Source organism: Spermophilus citellus (assembly GCF_964194105.1).
Source record: "Spermophilus citellus genome assembly, chromosome: X".
Taxonomy (NCBI): domain Eukaryota; kingdom Metazoa; phylum Chordata; class Mammalia; order Rodentia; family Sciuridae; genus Spermophilus; species Spermophilus citellus.
This window is the reverse complement of record NC_138190.1, coordinates 12,672,743-12,695,131: the sequence shown is the minus strand read 5'-3', so window position 1 is coordinate 12,695,131 and position 22,389 is coordinate 12,672,743. Positions and strand designations below refer to the sequence as shown.

The following is a 22,389-nucleotide window of genomic DNA, read 5'->3' as shown; positions in this document are numbered from 1 at the left end:
TAAATAAATCTCCTTGTCAGAGAAGCAAATATAAATAGTTAACAACTAGAAAAGCCAAACAGAGAGTGGTGATAACTTTGAAACAACCAGGTCTTGTACTTGGAGGAATTTACCCAGAGATGTGAAAAGTGAAGAGGCACCTTTTGAGAGGGTAGAGTATGGATGGATTGTGGTGAAGAGATGAGGGTCTTCCCCTCCTGACAATTTCTCTTTCCAGAAAAGCACCCTCAGATTCCACCATAAGATGTATTTTCTTAAACATCTGTATTTTCATTCAACAGTGTTATGGTTTGGATATGCAGTGTCCCCAAAAAGCCCATGTGTGAGACAATGCAAGAAGGTTCAGTGGAGAAATGATTGGGTTGGGAGAGCCTTAACCCAATCAGTAAATTAATCCCCCCTGATGGGATTAGCTGAGGGGTAACTGAAGGTGGGCAGGGTGTGGCTGGAGGAGGTGGGACGTTGGAGGCTTGGCTTTGGGATATATATTTTGTATCTGGAGAGTGGAGCCTCCTCTGCTTACTAATCATGATGTGAGCTGCTTCTGTCTGCCACACTCTTCTGCCATGATGTTCTGCTGCACCTTGAGCCCCAAGGAATTGAGCCTGCTGACTGCGGATTGAGACTTCTGAAACTGGGAGCCCTCAAATAAACTTCCTAGTCTACAATTGTTCTGGTCAGGTCTAAGCAGTGAAAAAGCTGACTAAAACAAACAGGATGGCAATTTACCCTAGTATTTGTTCCTTTCATTCTTTCCTTCTTTTTTTTGGTACTGGAGATTGAACCCCGGGGTACTTAACCACTGAGCTACATCCCCAGCTATTTTATACATATATTTAGATACAGGGTTATGTGTGTGTGTGTGTGTATGTGTGTGTGTGTGTGTGTATATATATATATATAGAGAGAGAGAGAGAGAGAGAAAGAGAGAGAGAGACAGAGACAGAGACAGAGACAGACACAGGGTCTTGCTGAGTTGCTAAGTGCCTTGCTAAGTTGCTGAGGCTGGCTTTGAACTCGTGATCCTCCTGCCTCAGCCTCCTGAGCTGCTGGGATTACAGGTGTGCACCACCGCACCTGGCCTGTTTTGCTAATTTTTTGTGATACTTTGTACGTGACTCCTGATAGTCTTTACTGACAAAGGAATGTGTTTACGCTTATAACATCATTTGACACCTTATTTCCTTTCAACCTTATTTCCTTTTTTAACCACATCATGAAGAACAAGTGTTTCTCAGAGCTAAACAGCAGGACTGTTAAGAAACCTCTAGGAATGTATCTAAATGTTTAGCACTACTGTACTGAAATTCTGAATAACAGGAAAGTAGAGGAAAGAAAACTGTGTGCCATACATTCTAAAGGCAGGCCATTGTCTGTACATCCTGTGTACCCCACAGCTTCCCTCATTGCCTTGACCAATCTCAGAGGACTTCATAAGCACATCCTAGAATCAGATCATAGAAAAGGCCCCAGATGAATTGTAATGCATTCTGCTGTCATATATAACAAATTAGAGTGTGAAAAAAAAGACTCCAGTTAAACCTATTTCATTTAACCAGCCAAGCGCAAGTAAAATCCATCAAATAGTTTGAAAAATGTTTTAACTCCAATTTACACTGTTAATAGATATAGTGGTTATTTTCAAATTTCAAATATTACAGAATAACACAATACCTTTTTTTTTTTATGTGATGCTGGGTATCGAACCCAGTGCTTCATGCATGCTAGGCAAGTGCTCTACCACCGAGTCCAAAATCATGGCATTTGCAGGTTGGAGAATATAATCTAAGTGAAGTTAGCCAATCCCAAAAAACCAAATGCTGAATGTTTTCTTTGATATAAGAATGCTGATTCATAATGGGGATGGAGGGGAGGAGCATGGGAGGAATGGAGGAACTTAGATAGAGCAAAGAGGAGGGAGGGGAAAGGAGGGGGCATGGGGGTAGGAAATACGGTGGAATGAGATGGCCATCATTACCCTAAGTACATGCATGAAGACACAAATGGCGTGAATATTCTTTGTGTACAACCAGAGATACAAAAAATTGTGCTCTCTCTATATAATATGAATTCAATGTATTCTGCTGTCAAATTAGAATAAAAAAGGGTAAAAAAATATTACAGAAGGGCATGATGTTTTTATGTCTGCAAGAGAAGACTTGGGTTTAAAAGTTTGGGAAATCCCACTCTAGAACATACTAGAAGACATTCCAGTGATGGGAAGTCACCCAGATGAAAGACCAAAGCAAATGCTGGATGTGCCTGAAGGCCTGAGAGCTCAAGTTGAAGAATTCTGTGGACTACAGAGGGTCAAGAGGTGGACTGATAGGCAAAACTAGAAGAAAGATCATTTTAAAAGTCTGGACAAAAAAAATTCACAGGATAGGTAATATGCAAGACAGCCTCTGGTTTAAAATTTTACACACAGGATAGGGAAGAAAAGGTGTGCTTATCACTCCAATCTCAGGTCACTTGACAGTCCCATTCTAACTTGTAGAGCATCATCCCTGGAGCCTTGGTCAGGGCCCCTGTTTCCAAAAACACATTGCCTGCCACAGGCCACACTACTGGGAAGCAGCAGCAGTGAGCCTGGCTTGGGTCCTCACTGGAGTTAACACAGGTGCTGAATAATTAAGGCTACTTGGTTGTCACTTGTATTCTCCAAGAGGAACTTGCCATGTAAGCTGGGCCATCTAAAGGCAGGGGGAACAAAACAGGTGTATCAGAGAGGCAGCTTATGTTCCTAATGGTTAAAGAGCAGCCAGAGTTGCCAGAGAGACACACAAACTTAGACAGGAAGAGGCATTTGGAAGGCACTTTCCAGCACACTCGCATAACCCATTAAAACCTCAGCAACAGTGAGCACAAATAAAACTCACTGATTTAATTTTCTTCTGGGTCCCCTGGAGTCTCCTTTAAAGGATATTGCCCTTTGCTGCTAGGTATCTATTTAACAAGAGAATCAGGGCATATTTTAAATTTCAAGTAATTGAACATATAAAACCACAGAACTTACTAAAATGGCCCTTTTTCACCTTTAACAAATACATGCACTCATGTGATATGGTGAAAGCAAGAGAAATCAAATCTGAGGCTTTGGCATTAATTGTTGCAGTTATTCAACTTTATTATATTTTAAGATCTAAAAACAGTGAAACATAGTATTTTTCAAACACCTGAGGTTAAAGCACCTGGGCACAGCATCTTCATACAAACAATTTGACAGAAGACCAAGTTTAAGTTACAATTTTGCTTCGTACCACATATGGAATAATACAGATAAAGCCATCCTTTAAATTATATGTGCCCAATAAATATTTACACTTGTGTATACAGCTGGTTGTCTAAACAAAGTGTATATTCTTGCCCCTGGTGAACAATTACTTTTTTATTTTTATTTTTGTAGCATTGGAGGTTGAACTCAGGGGTGGCCCCCAACCCTTTTTATGTTTTTATTTTAAGAGAGGGTCTCACTAAGAGACTGAGATTGCCCTCAAAGTTGTAATCCTCCACTCTCAGCCTCCAAATAACTTGGACTATAGGCATGTGCCACCATGCCCAGCATATTAACATTTATAACAAGTGGCTAATACAATTATTAGCACCAATTCTCATAGCTTAAAAATATTATGCCAAAGTTAAACAATTTAACAATAAGAGAATAATGATGATGAACATATTTCTCTTAAAAGTTTTAAAATTATAAAATTAAGCCCAAACCAATAAGTTGGAACTAATGTTATCATTCAAAGTTTAGCAGGATAAATGGCTCAGAACCAGGTAAAATAATTAGAAATACTACACAAGACAGAGAACTTCCCTAAATGGGAACCAACCCAAGGATTGGTTTTTTGATTGTGAATGTGATTCCCTGAAGAATAAGCTGAGAGGTACTAGTGATAGCAAATATGGCATATATAACAGAATAAAAACATCTCATTAATACTGGATCATTATTTCTTCTGAAACAGTACAAAATGCCATTTTAAATTTAAAAAGATTTACTTGTGTATATACTTCACATATAGAATAAAAGAAAAGTATGAAATAGCACTCATATGAGGAATAAACACATGTCACAAAAATAAGATTCTTTTAAAAACTTGGATATAGGTATCTTCATAGAGAGATGTGGACAATTAATTCCTATTTATATGTCTAACCTTAGCCAAAACGTGTAAGCTTTAAAATAACAGGTATTTCAACAAATAAAATAGTGACTCCACCTACACTACTCCAGCAGTAAATATCTCTTGCATAAAATGACCATTCTATCAATCCTATAACTTATCCCCAAACTGGTACAAATATTTCAAGAAGTCTATAAACTCATTTTTTTCCCCTCTAAATCTAACAAGTGCAATATGTAAAGATAAAAACAGAGAGTAAAATACTTTATATAGCTATTTCTTTTCTGGAAACTGGTAAAACATATCAGACAAAATAATTGAGAAAGAGAAGCTGCCTATATATTCTCTTTTAAGGAAAAATTCCCCCATATGGATTTCATTCTAGAGGTTGTATTTCCTCTTAAGCTGTTGTGACTCTAAATATAAAGATGCACATAAATCAAAGGGTTTTTTTGCCATTTCCTACATGAAGTGTATTTGTAAACTATATGATGAAAAATAACAAAAAGGCATAAAGAATGAACTTTCAATTTGAATGTGCTAATACTAAAATGTTAAATTGTTTTTAAATAAGTAGACTTGACTTATCACTGACTTATCATTTTACAATTGTGGATATAACATTTTTTAGAGGAACCTTCTACAAAACAGAAACTACTAAGGACAGAATAATGACTTTAAGAAGGAACTGGTAAACCTACTCTAAACTTCTGCAAACACTCAATTTTTGAGGCCTTTTTCTTCTTTAAGCTTTTCGATGTAGTGGCACAGTTTCAAGACGGTTCCGAGCTTCAACCCCATATACTTGATCATGGTGTCACTGGTTAGCAACAGCAAGGCCTTCCCATCAATTTCCTACAGAGAGAAGGGAATTACAATAATTAATAATATTTTCATATTTGATTAGATTGGTTCTTTATATATATAAGAACATGTGCAACAAATCAGAGAGCAGCTCTTTCCAGTCTCTGAATATGCATCTACTCTATAAAGACTGTTAAAAATATAATCTGCACAGTGAAGCATCATTTGGTAAAAATTTGGCCTAATATTTTAAAAATAAACTCTGTCAAACTACCTAATTAAATACCATATGTTGAATTAAATACCACATATCTATGACAAAATAAGTAAAAACTATGAATGACAGAAATTCATTTCAGATGTTCATTAGCTTCCTGACAAGGGCTGGGAATGTGAGTATCTTGATGTCAATGCAAACTATAAACATACTATACAGTGTTGTATTTTTGATAAAAATAATTAGTTGTCTGAAGCTAATTAGATGTGAAACTGCTGGTTTTCTTATCACAGTGAAAATGGCACATTAGATACATGGCCACTGACTGTATTCATTAGGACACACAGTAAAAATATTATTTGACAGTTGCAAGGCACTCTTTTAAAATTTCGTATTATCTTAACTAACCAACTTACATTGCCTAAGGCATATTATTATTTGATTTTTTACACGCTCCAATTTAAAGAAAAAATTTTACTTAATCAAGTATCACTGTCTGAAAAGACCTGAAATCCCTTATAGTACCATCTTTGCCAGGCATCTTCTGTACATTTTCTACTAAGTAAAACCAGAAATGGAAGAAATTAGAACTTAAAATTTAGCCCAGGGTGTTGCTTTTTAAAGGGTCTGGTACAGCCTGAGGGCATCAGCAATCATAAAACGTCACAAACCATATAAGGTTAACAGAACTGAATCGATTGGAATTAGTTGCTGGATATATTGGGTATCATAGTAAGAAGGCCACCCTGTTACAGACTGTAGTCGCCCTCTCCTACTCATGGTCCTAGGGCTAAGCAGGGAACAGGTTGAAGGGTGGGGAGGATCCTTGTATCTGTCTTTACAAAAGGGGGGTCCACCTGAAAGTGGCAATGCAGAACCATCCTCTTGAGAATGTGAGGCTGTTTAGAATATTAGGCACTTGGATACCCATTTAAAGAAAGACCATTAACCTCCTATTTAAGGATCTAATGTTGGGCAAAATAACCTTTCTCTTAAATGGCAAACTCAGTTGATAGGGTTCCCCCACCATCCACACAACTCAGTATCTAACTGAAAGGCCTGCCCGGAGATCAAAAGATACATTACAGGCTAGTTGTAGTGGCGAGCGCCTATAATCCCAGTGGCTGGGCTTGGGAGCCTGAGGCAGGAGGATAGAGAGTTCAAAGCCAGCCTCAGCAACAGGAAGGTGTTAAGCAACTGAGTGAGACCCTGTCTCTAAATAAAATACAAAATAGGGCTGGGGATATGGCTCAGTGGTTGAGTGCCCCTAAGTTCAATCCCCAGTAACCCTCCCCACGAAAAGATACATTACATGTTGCTCAATGAGGCCAGAGAGGGGACCTGACATCTGAGGATCCGTATGGTTCAGAAAGAGGATCACATCATCCACAGACCAGGTTAAAGGATCCTCCGGGTAGTCTTGGTTCATCACAATGGATTCAGATTGAACTGGTGAACTTGTAGCTTCACAATGAGGGGAAAAAAAAACACAAATCACTTGACCTGATCATTATCCTGAAAGAGATGTTAGGTAGGGAGTAATGGTCTAATTTCTGGAACCTTCACTTACATACCCAAGCAAGGACTCAAGACTCCAACTGTAAAATTAGTAAAAGCCTACATTAAAGATGATCAAGACAGCTGCATAAGAGCATCCCATCTGACCGCCTCCAAATGGAAGCAGCTTCGGAAGTTCCCTTAAAGCTTTAAAAATTATAAAACAGACCAAGCAATTCAAGGCCTCTTGGGCCATACAGCAAAAGATCCATTATGTGGATTAAATTAGGTAAATCTAACCTAACCCATTACATTCTTAAGTGTTTCAATGAATTTCTCTCAATCTCTCTAAATCAGGTTTATTTTACTAAATACAATGGAAACTCCCAAAATTTACCATTTTATAGTTGCTTAAACTTGTTCACTTTAATCAAGGAATTTCAACAACCCCATTATCTTGGAGGACCAAATTCGTTCTTTCACCAAATCTCTCCCATAGTTTCAATATGGATATTTTTAGCATCACTTTAATTCTTTATAGATTCCTGTCTCTTGTGGTTTAAACGTTAATTTGAATTTTTTTTTTTTGGTGCTGGGGATTGAACCCAGGGCTTATGCATGTGAGGCAAGCACTCTACCAACTGAGCTATACCCCCAGCCCTTAATCTGAATTTTAACAGGATTATTTTCTGCTGAGCTAAGTCAGAAGTAACTTTAACATTTTATTTGATTCTTCTTTCATGTTTAATTGCATAGCAATAGATGTTTTAGTTGAAGGTTTACTTGTTTAATAAAGAAATAACTGAGACATGAAACAATTTAGGTACTCACACCTCAGTGTGTTTTAGCTGTGCTGTTCACTAAATTGTGTTGACATTTCTTTGTGTCCTGACAAGTATTCATTCACTCAAGCAAAGCACTCGACTCCCTAAAGAGTGTGTGTGATAAGTGAAGAGGGTTTTGTCATTTGCAAGAGCCGCGAGGACTCAAAACAAATTTGATCTTCTGGGGTGTGGATTAGCCAAAGGCATGTCCTTTCTTTCCTATCATCTGCTCTCTGGTCATTCTAGGAGTATTTTGAGTTATTCATCCAGGGAAAGGGATAAAAATAACAATATTAAAAACTTCACAATGGGCCGAGTGCGGTGGTGCACACCTGTAATTCCAGCAGCTCAGGAGGCTGAGGCAGGAAAATCGTGGAGTTCAAAGCCAGCATTAGCAAAATAAAGTGAGGCACTAAGCAACTCAGTGAGACTGTCTGTAAATAAAATACAAAATAGGGCTGGGGATGTGGCTCAGTGGTCAAGTGCCCCCGAGTTTAATCCCAGGTACACCCTTCCCACCCACCTCAAAAAAACTACTTCACAATGGGGTCATTAAGGATATCAGTGATTAGTTGCTTAACACAGTGCCTTGCACATAATACATATTCAGTGAATAATAGTCACCCTTAATACCATCACCAGCTCTCAAAACAGGAAACAGCTTCCACTAGCTCATATGGAGGATGTTAAAGAAGAGAGGTTAAATAGTGATATTTGTAACATGTGTCATTCCAAACTCACCAAAACCAGATGACATGTGGTGAGATGACAGAGCATGTGTATTCTCCAGCAAGCCTGGGTAATTCTTCATATCAGCGTTGGACTCTCCTCGGGCCAGTGCATTTGTAGTTACTGGCATGGAGGCTCCATTTGAGGATACTGTTATGGAAACTCCAGCAGAAGAGAGGCTGCTGGTGCTGCGAGCCCCGGGGCTGGCAAAGCAGGACACTATAGAAGGACCATGTGTGTTGTCATCATTTCTGAGGTAGGTCTGGAATGAACGCCCAGAGAAGAGTGGTGGGATCGGTGGGCTATCTCTGAGGGATGACTCCTGATCCCTGATCAGGGACTCCTGCTCCATCTCCTGGGATTCCTCAGATTGAAAAGATGAGATCACAATGTTGCTATCATCATTTTCTGGTCTGCGAACTGGTAAAGTCGGGCTGTAACTTTCAGGATAGGAGAATGAATTGAGACGTTCCTTCTTTTTTGCTTTTTGGACTTTAACTTTTTTAGAAAGCAGGTGATTATAATTTTTGCATGCAAATCCAAGTGGCTTCTGAAATGACACAAGCCCAACAATAATCAACAGTGAATAAAAAGAGAAATAAGGTCAGCATGGTGGCACATGCCTGTAATCCCAGAGACTCGGGAGACTGAGGCAGGAAGATCGCATAGAAGAGGCCAGACTCAGCAACTTAGCGAGGCCCTAAACAACTTAGCTAGACACAGTCTCCAAGTAAATAATAAAATGGACTGGCAACATAGCACCGTGGTACAGCACCCTTGGGTTCAATTCCCAGTATAAAAAAGAAAGAAAGAAAAAATAAGTAGTTAATATATTAATATTTATTTTACATAAAAACTATTTTACATTACTAAAATAAATGCTCTCTTGATTATATGATTAAATTTTATTCCTCTTCTGGCCTACATTTTAATTGTGTCTCACAGACTTTCTTCCTGTGCTGAGGATTGAACCCAGTGCCTCATTCATGCAAGGCAAGCACTCTACCACTGACCTATACCCTCAGCCCTTTAATTGTGTTTATATATTATGGGTACAAACATACAAATACTCACTACCATTCATTCATTTATTTATTGAACTTACTGTCATGACACCAGCATTTTTCCTATAGAATTTCAGTTCCCCATCTGCTCCTACAAAGTACATACCAGCCTTGCTAATCTTACACAGCTACTAATTCTCTAGCCCTTCTAACTGACTGGCAGCTTTACATTTATCACAGTTATAGAATACTTACGCGATAGTTCCAAAAGGATTTTGTACGCAGACGTTGGATTTTTGACAACTTTCCATTAATGACATCAAATTTCTTATCCAGGTTTTGGATAGCATCATATATAACCTATTAAAAGAAAATGTATTATAGTTCCTATTTCAAAAGCAAAGTAAAATGTGTGAAAATGCCATGAAGCCAAGTTCAAACTGCTAGGCACAGTGAAACACATGTCTGTTCTGACTTGAGGCCTGTTGGTGACACAGAACCCTCTTGGCTCAGTCAAGGAGCCTCGACTGTTCCTACACTACTCGAAGCCACATGGACATTGGAAGGATGCTTCCATTTCACATCAAGGAAGGTGCTATTTTAGGAAAGAAGTGTTCAAATCTGCTAAAAAGCCAAAGAGTCACCTTCTATACAAGAACTAAAAGACAGCAAGTGTTCCACACTCTATACAGAGCCAAACCCAACAGATGTGACTTTTGGCTTCAAAGTATTTTAAAATCATGCAGTCAACAATTAACCTTATAAAACCACTGAGTACATGTCCCCATATGTGCCCATTAGTATGTGAATGATACAAATCTGAGATTCTTGAAATACACAGAAATTTCAGTCAAAACCACACTTTTATTTAAAAGACCAGAAACATTTCTTCATTCAATCAAATAAACATTTACTAAAGCCAGGTACATGATGCATGCATGTAATCACAGTGACTCAGGAGGCTGAGGCAGGAGGATTGCAAGGTCAAAGTCAGCCTCAGCAACTTAGTGAGGCCCTAGGCAACTTAGTAAGGCTCTATCTCAAAGTAAAAAATAAAAAGGGCTGGGGATGTAGCCCAGTGGTAAAGCACCCCTGGGTTCAATCCCTTGGGCAAAAAAAAAAAAAAAAAAATTTACTAAGGGCCTTCCACCTATAGGAACCACTTCACCAGGTGCTAAGACATTAAAAATACAAACAAAACCCCCAAAACTCCTGTCTTGGGGCAACTCCCATCTCAGCTATGGAGAGAAGTAAAGAGACAATTTTAATAGAGCCTGGAATAGCAGTTCTCAAAATGTGGTCCCTGGACTAGCAGCATCAACATCACCTGCAGGCTTGTGAGAAATGCAAAATCACAAATCTGAGCAAGGGCACCAAGCTTTTTTTTTTTTTTTTTTTTTTTTTTTTTACAAGCCCCCCAGGTAACCCTGAGACATATTCAAGTAGGGAAACCACTGACCTGTGCATTGGGACAAACAGTGTAGGCTCTAGGGAACACAGTTGGCTTTAATACTAGAATTCTAACACTTACTAGCTTTATGGTTATTTGACCTCTCTGTGCTTCAATTTCCTCATGTACAAAATTTGGGATGAAAATGTCTTAGGGGTTCTACTGAAGACAAGAACTTTGCTAAAGCATTGTGTTAACACCAATGATAACACAAGTACACAATGACAGGTCCAACAACCTTCAGTACTCTATTGGCATTCTTGTTGTTTTTATTATCACCAGTAGCATGGCACAGGTATGAACAGGAGGCTAAGAATGCCCAGAAGAGCAACACTGAACCTGGGCTGGCAGTCAGGGAGGACTTTCAGAGGAGGTGATGTCTGAGCTGAGAATTTAAAGGTAAAAAAACAGCAGCCAGGTAAAGATACATTGGAAGGGCAGAAAGGGCAGAAGAAACAGCATCTTCAAAAACACTCCAAAAGAGAGAAAACAGGAAGCTAGACATTTAGCTAGCAGTATAAAAGACATCCAAGGAGCTGGGTTGTCAAGGAGGGTGAGATTGAGGGCAGCAACTAGGAGGGATGTTTTAAAGCTGTGGGAGGATATTCTGAGGGAGGGAGTTACAGAGACAGGGCTGGAGACACAGGAAGGGAGAGATGCCCCCCCCAGGGAGGTCTCAGCACAGGGAAGAGAGCCTGCCAGAAACCAGTGGAGGGACCAGCCCTGGGCAGCACAGGACACTGTTCTTATCCTATGGGGAGGAGGAGTCAGAACAAGGATGGCTCAGCTCCAATAGGTGTGCTGGCTGTGGGGACAGAAATCAGGACTGGAAAGATGGCTGCCTGGGTTCTCCAGTCTCCAGCAAAGAAGAGGCAGCAGAGTGTGTGGTGCGAACTCTCACAGTAGAGTGGACTGGGGCTAGGGAAAGGAGCCTTCAAAGGAGACAGCCCAGGGTTCCCAGCCTGTTGCCCTAGAGCTGGGAACCCAGCAGGTGCCTGGCAAGGGTGGGAGTCAGGGGAGGGAACTGGGAGGAAGGAAACAGAAGGGTAAAGGGCTGCACCAGGCAGTGAGAATGGTAAGGAAGGAGGCAGAGGATGGCAAAAGGCACACATTCGGAGAAATGCCCCTGTGTGTCGTTTGGGGTAGAGCTTGGGGACCTGGGCACTTCTTATCTAAGATGCCATATCCCATCCCAGCTTGCACAACTACTCAGAGACCTTGGTTGAGCAGTGCAGAGGCCTAGGAGGCTGCTCAGGCAAGGGACAAGAGCCCTGTCCCAAATCCCAGCCCTCTTCCTTGCCTCTCCAGCACCTCTGCACAGCTCTGCCCATCCCAGGCTCTAGGTCCTATGGGCACTAGTAAGAATGAGAAAGACACACACGGACTTTTACTTTTCAAAATATCCTAGTCATTCTATTTAAGAAACTTTATAGGTGAACATTTTTTTTTCTTCATAAACTGTCATTGCCTCTGGGGTATGCAGCTTACAAAACCCTTGATAATTATAAACTTCTATCAAACTCTACCAACAAGCTAACCTGGAAAAAAAAATCTCAAAACTATGTAAGATTGGGCTGGGGTTGTGGCTCAGCCTAGCAAGTGAGAGGTACTGTGTTCGAGCCTCAGCACCATATAAAACAAGTAAATAAATAAAATAAAGATTAAAAAAAAACTATGTAAGATGAGCTGGACGCAGTGGTGCATGCCTGTAATCCCAGGGACAAGGGAGGCTGAGGCAGGAGGATAGTGAGTTCAAACCCAGCCTCAGCAACTTAGTGAGGCCTTAAGAAACTCAGTGAGCCCCTGTCTCTAATATATAAAAAAGGGTTGGGGATGTGGTTAAGCACCCTTGGGTTCAATCTCTGTTGGTACCAAACAAAAACAAACTAGGGCTGGGGTTGTGGCTCAGTGGCAGAGCGCTTGCCTCACATTTATGAGGCACTGGGTTTGATCCTCAGCACCACATAAAAATAAATAAATAAAATAAAGGTACTGTGTCTGTCTACAACTAAAAATTAAAAAAAAAAAACTATGTAAGATGTACTCCTAAAAACACTTATAGGCTGCCGTTTTGTTTCAATGGAGATATCTTGATTTGCAGTGAGGCACATACTAAAATCCACTCGGATCAGTCAATGTTTTCTAGATTTTTTAGGGAACTTAATTCGATACTGAGCAAACTAGATGAAAGAGACACAACTACATTTGGTTATTAATGTTTTATTTTAAAGCGCCTAAGATCCAAGTATTGTTGATTCAAAAGTTTTACCTGCAAATGCTATTCAAACTAGAAACTGTTTAAAATCATCACAATGGGGTGGTAATCATAAATACTTTAATAAGGTGAAATTTTAAATAATTGTACAGGTTCTGTTTATATGAGATAAAGAGAATTTTAACTTTAACATTTTAGAAAACCACAGTAGAATGAATCTGACATAACATTCCCATGTTCATGTATAAATACATGACCAGTGTATCTCCACATCATGTACAATGACAGGAATGGGAAGTTATACTCCATGTATGTATACTGTGTCAAAATACACTCTACTGTCATGTATGCCTAAAAAGAATAAAGAAATTAAAAATTAAAAAATAAGAAAAAAACATTTAAAAAAACCACACAGAAGGAATAGAACATCGTACCTGACAATGGGTAAGGATATCCAAAACGGTTTTCTGCTCCTCATCATTGTAGGATGTGTCCAATAGGACATTTTCCTGCTATAATATTTTAAAAGTAAGCAGTTAATGCTTTGTTTCAGTAAGACTCCCACTGAATGCTAGGGGAGAAAAAGGACTTGATATTTATCTCTTTAATATTGTTTTTATTTTCCATCAACCTTTCAAAAGACAATTTAAAGCAGAGACAAAAATTCACATTATTCTGATAATGGAAATGATAACTGCCCATTAAGAAAGGGATCACAGGGGCTGGGGTTGTGGCTTAGTGGTAGAGTGCTTGCCTAGCATGTGTGAGGCACTGGGTTCGATCCTCAGCACCACATAAAAATAAATAGTTACTATGTCCATCTACAGCAACAACAACAACAATAAGAACAAAGTGTGCTTTCCCTGTCTCTTTTTAAAGAGTCTGAAGACTCACCCTGTACTGAGCTGAGTCCCCAATTCCCCTCACAAAATGAGATTTGTGGGTGTTTGTGGGAATTTTCACCAATGTAGAAAAATTCTTACATTGCTGTCTCTTTTTTTATCTCAGTACAAGAAAACAGTACATCCAAAGGAAAAAAGGAACAGGGGGGTGCCAGGGAAAGAATTTATCGGAAGAAACTAGGTTTGGATTACCAGTACGAAACTGCTCTGAATTTCCTAGGACAAGAGAGAAGCAAAATGGTTAAGAGCTTATTGTCTAAGGAAAGAAAGCATACAAACTCAGCAGAGAAACAGTTCCTTGAGTGGGAGTTTAAAGGACTTCCATAGTACATAAAGAATTGAGCTGCGTGCGGTGGCACATGCTTGTAATCCCAATGGCTCTGGAGGCTGAGGCAGGAGGATCATGAGTTCAAAGCCAGCCTCAGCAAAAGCAAGGTGCTAAGCAACTCAGTGAGATCCTGTCTCTAAATAAAATACAAAATAAGGCTGGGGATGTGGCTCATTGGTCGAGTGCCCAAGTTCAATTTTTGGTACCCCCCCAAAAAAAGAATTGAAATCTTTTTCTTTCAAATGGCAAATTTTAACATACTTGTCAACTAGCAATTAATATTACTTACGTTATTGAAAAATGTAGTATTTGGCTCATATGCGTAAAGAACAGTGTTATCATCATCATCTTCCTCTTCGTAAGTTGGTATTGGTGTTTTGATCTGAGGAAGATTATTAAATAACTTAACAGGAAAGATAAAATACAAAACTAAAAGAGATGTTGGGAACTTTAACTTCATTTTTAAGAAGCTTCAAAAGCCTATTACTGATATCAAAGGACCTATGCCTACTGTAAACACTGACTACACAAAAAGATGTACTTGCAGAACTGTGTTCTCATTAACCCCACTACACTACTGCACCATCTCCAGAGAGCTGAACCCCTTTTGTGCTTCAGGGTGGGAAGACTAGTCTTCTGCACTAAAACTGCTTTAAAAGCAAACATTTTTAACCATGAACAAAAGATAAAATGTTCCATGGCTTCTAATGACCTGATTTTTAAATAGTCCAATAGTGCCACTCTGTGGACAAAACAGAACACACTCAGGCACTCACTTTTTCTTGATAAGTGAATCTCTAAATTACCTTAAAACATTCTTGGAATAAGACAAGGTAAAAATAAGTAAGGGAGTGTAAATAACTACTACGTTTTGGTATAAGTATTTATTCCAAGAATAAGTCATGAACTCTAGGAATAATTTTAAAATAAACACACATGGTAGCTATGTATGTCTTTGTTTCAAAATATATCATACATATTATCTGGATTCTCCTTGCACTGATAGGTAACCAAAATAATATGGAATTGGGGTATAGACTATGACCTATAAAATATTCTATCTCTTGTATAGTGCCTTATGCTTTTCAAAGTGTTTTCACATAATTTTGTTAAAAATGACTCTTGGTGGATATTTAATATTATTTCCAAAGGTGAAAAACATTAGGGCTAATGCAAGTTAAGAGTCACACAGACTACTTAGATGGCATTAATAGTCATTTCCTTATGTGACTAAATAACTGTGTTTTCTGTTAGGCCTCATTATGTATGCTTTAATATATTTTGGTTCAATTTGTAAGGATTAAGAAACAGCAGAACATACTAGAACTGCAAAATTAGCACAATCACCTTGAAAAACTGTTTGGCAGTCTCTCAAAGTTAAATTAACATCAACTCTATAACCTTGCAATTCAACTTCTGGGTATTTACCCAGAAGAAATGTGAGTGGAAGCTCACAAAGAAACTTGCACACCAATGTTCACAAGAAGTATTATACATATCAGTCAAAATTCATGGTGAAAAATTTACTTAGGATCTATGCATAACACTATATGAAATTAAAGTGAATTTAGAAAACAATGACAGCACAACAAAAGGAATAAAGACATTTCAATTTGAATACAAACCACATCCATCTCACTGGAACAATTAGACATCATTTCTGTGTATCAGCAGATGGTCCACTTCCAGTGAGTTGAGCCTAATTAATTTTAAACTTGCTGAAGGGTTTATTTGTGAAACTGCTTAGTCACCTAAGACTGGTAAACCTCCTACTCCTGAAAAGCAATGCATAAAAAAGTTACTTTACACATTTACTACCTAAATAACTTTAATGTGGATATGTTCTGAGAATAGCACTTCAAACTTAAGTTTTGTTTGAATTTTAAAGAGCGACAAAACAATTCTTCCATAGAAACTTAGAATAAATCTTTAAAAATGAAAGGGTTGGGGCCAACACAGTGGCGCATGCCAGTAATCCCAGCGGCTCAGGAGGCAGAGGCAGGAGGATCTCGAGTTCAAAGCCCAGCCTCAGCAAAAGCAAGGTGCTAAGCAACTCAGTGAGACCCTGTCTCTAAAGAAAATACAAAATAGGGCTGGGGATGTGGCTCAGTGGTCCCTGAGTTCAATCCCTGGTCCCCTCCCCCAAAAAAGTAGGAAAACAAAAAGAAACAAAAATCAACTCACCTATTTGAAAAAGTTTTTTAAAAACCCACAAAAAACAAAAACAAAACAAAACAAAACAAAACAAAAACAAGAAAGGGCTACACTGCCCAGGTCTAGGAATAAAAATCAAAGTTAAGCCAGGCATGGTGGCACACGCCTGTGATCCCAGTGGCTCAGGAGAGCTGAGGCAGGAGGATCATGAGTTCAAAGCCAGCCTCAGCAAAAATTGACCCTGTCTCTAAATAAAATACAAAATAGGGCTGGGGATGTGGCTCAGTGGTCCAATACCCCTGAGTTCAATCTCTGGAACCTCTCCCTGCTCCAAAAAAAAAAAAAAAAAAATCAATTCCAAATTGCTTAACAACTTAAAGTCCCCAGAGTACTGGGAACAAGTGAACAATAGAACACCACTGCTAACTGCTTTTGTAAAGGAGTTAAAAAGGCCTTTTTTTAAAATCAAACCCCCAAGGCCTTGTGCCTGCAAGGCAAGCACTCTACCCAGTGAGCTATATCCCCAGCCCATCAAAAGGGCTCTTGACCTGGGGAGGCAGCATGCCTCTAAAAGGAGCACCAGGAGTCAGCTCTGGATTGGGCCCCACCACTGCCACCGTGTGGAGGAGAGAGACCCCTACAGACACTGCCTCCTCACCTGCACGTGCAAACCTGTTCAGAGCGGCTCTAAAGAAAACTTCACCTCTAAAATTATGATTAAACCTAAGTAAATGGATGTCAAATACAGCCAAAAGTCTAGAATTCTAGACAAAACAAGACACTGACCACAATAACACTGATTATGTACTAGAAATTCTATTTGAGCACCAGCATCACAGCTCCTGGGAGGGGTACATTAATAAAAAAGCTAATTTACTTTAAACCATCCTTAGCCACAGCAGCAATGAGAAGACAATTAAGAGATTCAGATTTCATCTCCTTCCTGTTTCCTCTTCCCTTTACTGTGGTGACACTAATGACCAAAGACCCAAAGGAGAGAAACCAAAAGGAGATAAAGAAGACGGGAGAATGAATCCCAGGTTAGAAATCCCAGGTTAGACTAATGTTGTGTAAAAATTCCAAGTTATAAAACACATCCAATGTGAGATGTAACTGCCATCAAATTTTATTTTTTTAAAACTGTTTTTTTCTAACTAGAAAACAAACTTAAGCTCTGAATAATTAAAGTTATGAAACTTTGATGTATTTACAGCAATGAGAATAAACCAACTACTGTTGCTCTCAGCAATGATGAACTTTACAACCATAACCTTGAGTAGAAGACAACGCAAGAGAACACAGTATATGTTTCAATTAATAGAAAGCTCAAAAAACCAGCAAAAGTCACTCCAAACCAATACCTTAAGATACATCACAGTCACTTTAACATCTTAACGTGCTATCTGGTAAATATGTCATGATTTATTTAACCAGTCCCCAGTTCATGGATATTCAAGTTACTTCTAAAGATTTGCTCTTACATGGAACACCGCAGAACAGTCTTGCACTGGTGCAAGTAGTTCTATGAAATAAATCCCTAGAAGTAGAACCAGTGGGTCAAAGAAATATCAATAGTATCCACATTTGAAAATTTAAACCAAGAAACTTTTTGGCATCAGGAGAATCTATTCAACTTCAAGGCTTAATTCAACCAAGAAACTTTTTGGCATCAATGACTTTTTCTCCTTTCATCTACTAATGTAGCATATTAATACATTTCTTAATATGCTTTGGGTGAGGGATACAGCTGATCATGGAAAATAGCATTCAATTTGTTGGTATTTTATTTAGAAACTGCATGTCTAAGCTCTTACATTAGTAAGAGGTACATTTCTCACAATTAATGAACCCATACTGGTATATTATTAACTCCTGGTATCAAAAGTGCTCTGCAAAATTAATTGGGAAGCCTTCCATTTCTTTTTACACTCTGAAAAAGTTTACATCACACCAGAAAGGTGTGCCTTAAAGGCTTGAAAGAGTTTAAAGAAACTCTGTGCCAGACTTTATAACATTTTCTAAGTTCTTCCATGATTACTGATCCACTCAAATTATTCTACTTTTTCTTTGACAAATTGCTTTTATCCAGAGGATGATAATTTGATCATAATTTCAGAATTGTTAAGAAATCACAATTTAAAATCATTAATTATTTCTAACTTAATTTGGATTTTCTTTTTTTTTCTTAGTTAAGTAGTCTATCTTGTTAATCTACTGACAATTGTATGGGGTAGGTTTTATTGTGATCACCATTTTCCTTATGAGAAAACTGAGGCAAAGAACTGTAATTCACCTAAGTCTCACAGCTAGTAAGGGTTGCAGCCTACCTCCACACTCAAGCTCCTTTTCTTCTCTATTAGTAAAACCACCTGGAATCCCATCCATAACAATACACAATAAAATCCAAGCTCCTTTTCTTCTCTATTAGTAAAGCCACCTGGAATCCCATCCATAACAATATACAATAAAATCCAAGCTCCTCCAGTGCCTCCCTACAAGGTCCTTACATAAACTGGACCCTGACTACCTGTCAGGTCACCTCTTACCACTTGCCCCCTTGTTCTAAGCTTAAAATATTTAAAACCTGGCCTTCTGCAGCCAAAGCAGGCCTACTACTATTATAGGTTCTTACATTCAGACAATTCCCCACTTGTATTAATTACAATGCTGCCAAATGTGGCCACAGATAGATAGCACTGAGCCTGACACAGCGCACTTAACATTTTTACTTCTGTGGCACATTTACAAATCAACACTGACTTTGTATTATTTGAGCCTCTGGCTCCTATCATGCTCCCTGTCCACAATACCCTGCTGTCTTTCCACCTAGGAGAATCTATTCAACTTGAAGGCTTAATTCAAGTTCCACTTCCCAAAAGCCAAGATGCTATGTCAACAATGTCTTCATCTGGAGGTGACACTGTTTTCCTGACCACAAGAATGCTTATACTTTAACCCATTTTGTCCCATTGTTTCAGATGTGGAACACCTATAAAATTTAAATACAGCATATAATATGCAATAAGAATATAATTGTAATAGTAATTAATGTAGTTACTATATACACCCTATGGTTCCCAATCTATTTTAATACACTTGTGTTAATTATATTGAAATATTCACAGAACTGAAAATTTGGGACTCAATGGGTTAAGGCAACTGTAGCACTTGTCTAGTTACATGAGAGGAAGCATCAAATAGCATTAAGACTTTAGGCTTGTGGCCAGAATACCTGGGTATGGATCTCACCTCCTCCACTTACTAGCTGTATGACTTTAGAAAACTTAAATTCTGTTTCCATTTTTAAGTCTGTATAATGGATATAACAGTACAAACCTCATACTTATGAGGATGAAACAAATTAATACACAGCATATGCTTAGAACAATGCCTGTTGGCTTTTATTTGCTTATTTGAATATTTGCCACATCTACCCAACATAGCTATTAGTCATGAAGCACATAGATAATGAACCTTCAGGATCATAACATGCAATGTACATTCACATTGTACCTGTACACTGTAGACATAACAACTCTTTTTTGAAAAAGAAATGTTACATCTTTTAAGTGCCAGGCATGATGCAAAGAACTGGGGTTTGTCAGAAACATTTAAATTCAAATTCAAATTGCTCTTTCTTGCAAAAGAACTGTTACATTTTTATTTACAGTGCCCAGGGCATGATGCAAAGAACTGGGCTTTAGACAGCAACACTTGAATCCAAATTCGAACTGCAAAATTTGCAATTTCTCTTTAAACAGATATATAATTCTCAGTGCCCCAATTTTCTAACCGGTAAAATTGGAATAATATCTCCTTCACTGGGCTGTGTAACACTCAGCATCATGCCTGTTTCATCACAGGTACACCATAAATTTTAATTCCCCTTGACGTGTTCCCAAAAGGTACACGAGCACAGCTTCTACAACATTTTCTTAGAGATCCACCACTACTACATCAAGCACAATTTATTTCATTCTTTAAATTCAAAATCCTGCAAAAAATGGGTTTACCTAAAATGAAACCCATTTATATTTCATGTTAAAAACCTAAAATCCCAACAACATAAGAACAAGAAGACATCTGTTTTTTTTAAGACACTAAAAAACTTTTTGTAGACATTAAATACACGTTAAAAACAATTTTAAAAGTTATGTAAAGGTTCACTCCGCCGCGCAAGGCATTCACTTGCCATCAATTTATCCCATACAAGCATAGTTCACAATGATGAGGCTGAAACAACGTTTCACCCCAGGAACTCTTCAACAAATACAGGGCAGACCGCTCCAATATACATATATATTTAATTACAACAAAACCGTATGTAAACACACCAACCGGTCGCTTGCTAAAATTTCCGGTAACACTCTGAAAAGAAGCCCTTCCATTGTCCATATCCAACTTTAGAAGCTACAAAATCCGCCAAATGGGGATAAGGCAGCCAAAATATACCGCGTCGCCCAGCACTTGCTGCGAGCCAGACAAATGCTTGAAACCGCACCTAGCCCACGTCTTGCTTTATAAAATGCCCCGCGGAGAAGTTGCTATTTGTAAACATTAAACCGTTTTTATCACTTCATGTTATAAAACCCAGAGCATCCCAAACTTGGAGGCGGCAGAGGAAGGAGGCAAGCGATTTCCAACAGATTAAGACCCTAGTCTCTCAAAGGACCACATTGCAGGTATGGAAAGTTCTCCCGCTTTCCCGGAATCCCCACATTTTTCCTGGCTCCAGCACCCGCCCTCTAACAGCAAAGAAAAGGATCAACACGCGTCTCTACAACACCCCCGCATCTTTATTTTCTTGATCATTTTGGTATTTACAATAAAACAGCGAGGCGGAACGGTCTTTGACCAAATGCAGTTATCTCCAAAGCCTCAAAATCTACACCGCAAAAATCTACATCTCAAAATAGGCCACCGAATCAACTCGCGAGTTTGCCAATTCTTTAAAGTCAAAAAGTCTGAGTGAGAGTCTGGGTCTTTTCTCATTCCCCATCCGCCTCCGCCAAGTAACAGGTTGCAAAGAGAAGCAACTCGTCCCAGAAAGTCGGCACCAGCATAAGTTATCAAATCTCAGAAGTTCACACGCGCCAGGGGACCCGGAAGAGGCCCAGGAAAACACCCAACACCCCCCCCCCCCGCCGCCCGCTCGCTCCGTTGAAATTTGGGGCAGTGAAGTGCAGACTTTCTTTACCCGTAAAGCCAATCCTCTTCCCCCCAAGAGTCCCAGCCACTAAGCCAAGTCGCTTAACGGTTGTACTCTCCTGACACCTAAGAAAAAGAAAGTTAAAGAGAAGGAAAAATATATTTAGACCTGTTCAGGTCCCGAATCCGCCAAACCAGCCTCCCCACCGAGCGGAAAACTCGCCCGCGGTGGTTCAACCTCCACCTTCCCGGTGGACGACGGTTATGGCCACTACAGAATTTGGAACGGTCCTTGTGCCGGAAACCAGGTTTGACCCCTGTGGCGCACACGTGTCGCGAACCACAGGGATGCGTTTGACACTGGAATGGACCAGCCAGCGCCCACGGCGAAGGTGTTTCCACGTGCGTGAATGGGGGCGGGACCAGTACTGAGAACCAATCGGCGGTCGCCCATGACACGCCCTGGCCTTTGAACTGCCAATCCCACGGGCACCTGAACTGCCGTAGAGGAGCACAGTGTTGCTAGGGAAACTTCGGAAGGGCAGAGCCTTGACTGGGGGCGCTGGCCTCCTAACGGTGGTAGCTGGGTACCTGATCCCAGATTTTCTTTCGCGGAAGCGACTACGATTGGAAAGAAGCTATGCGGGGAGAGGTTTCTACGGCTGCGCGGGAGGTCCGACGCGCACGCGCAACTTTTCCCGCGGTACAGCAGTTCTAGCGGGAGGCTGGAGAGGTTGAGGGTCATTAGATGCTTGGCTTCCCCACTTTCATTGTTTGGTTATTCGAAGCCTGCTGTTGCTTACATATAATCCCATCACTTCCCACTCCCCAGCGTCATCCACGTTGACTGAATTCCAAGGGTTCATGTCAGTGCTTCAATTTGGGTAGAGGGAATCAGCCTTTGCTAAGGTGCTAAGACTGGTAGGAACTTGGGAAAAGTCAATTCCAGTCTCCCACAAACACTGGAGTAGAGAACTAATACAGGTC

At 39.5% G+C, this 22,389-nt stretch overlaps 1 protein-coding gene across 6 annotated transcripts; it reads right to left on the bottom strand.

The window, feature by feature from the left end:
* Positions 1–3,119: 3,119 nt before the first annotated feature.
* On the bottom strand, positions 3,120–21,780 carry SCML1 (Scm polycomb group protein like 1). Of its 6 annotated transcripts, none has more exons than XM_081277936.1 (8): positions 21,572–21,780; positions 15,726–15,875; positions 14,390–14,503; positions 13,305–13,382; positions 9,461–9,565; positions 8,214–8,751; positions 6,464–6,615; positions 3,120–4,985 (listed from the first exon to the last, which is right to left on the bottom strand). In XM_081277936.1, the coding sequence occupies exons 2-8, from the start codon at positions 15,756–15,758 to the stop codon at positions 4,851–4,853; spliced, it is 1,155 nt and encodes a 384-aa protein (XP_081134062.1). In that variant the 5' UTR covers positions 15,759–15,875; positions 21,572–21,780; the 3' UTR covers positions 3,120–4,850. The 6 variants fall into 6 exon arrangements, with proteins under 6 accessions (XP_081134062.1, XP_081134063.1, XP_081134064.1 ...); XM_081277937.1 differs by having other exon boundaries at positions 13,305–13,379; XM_081277938.1 differs by having other exon boundaries at positions 14,390–14,482.
* Between the last annotated feature and the right edge of the window lie 609 nt (positions 21,781–22,389).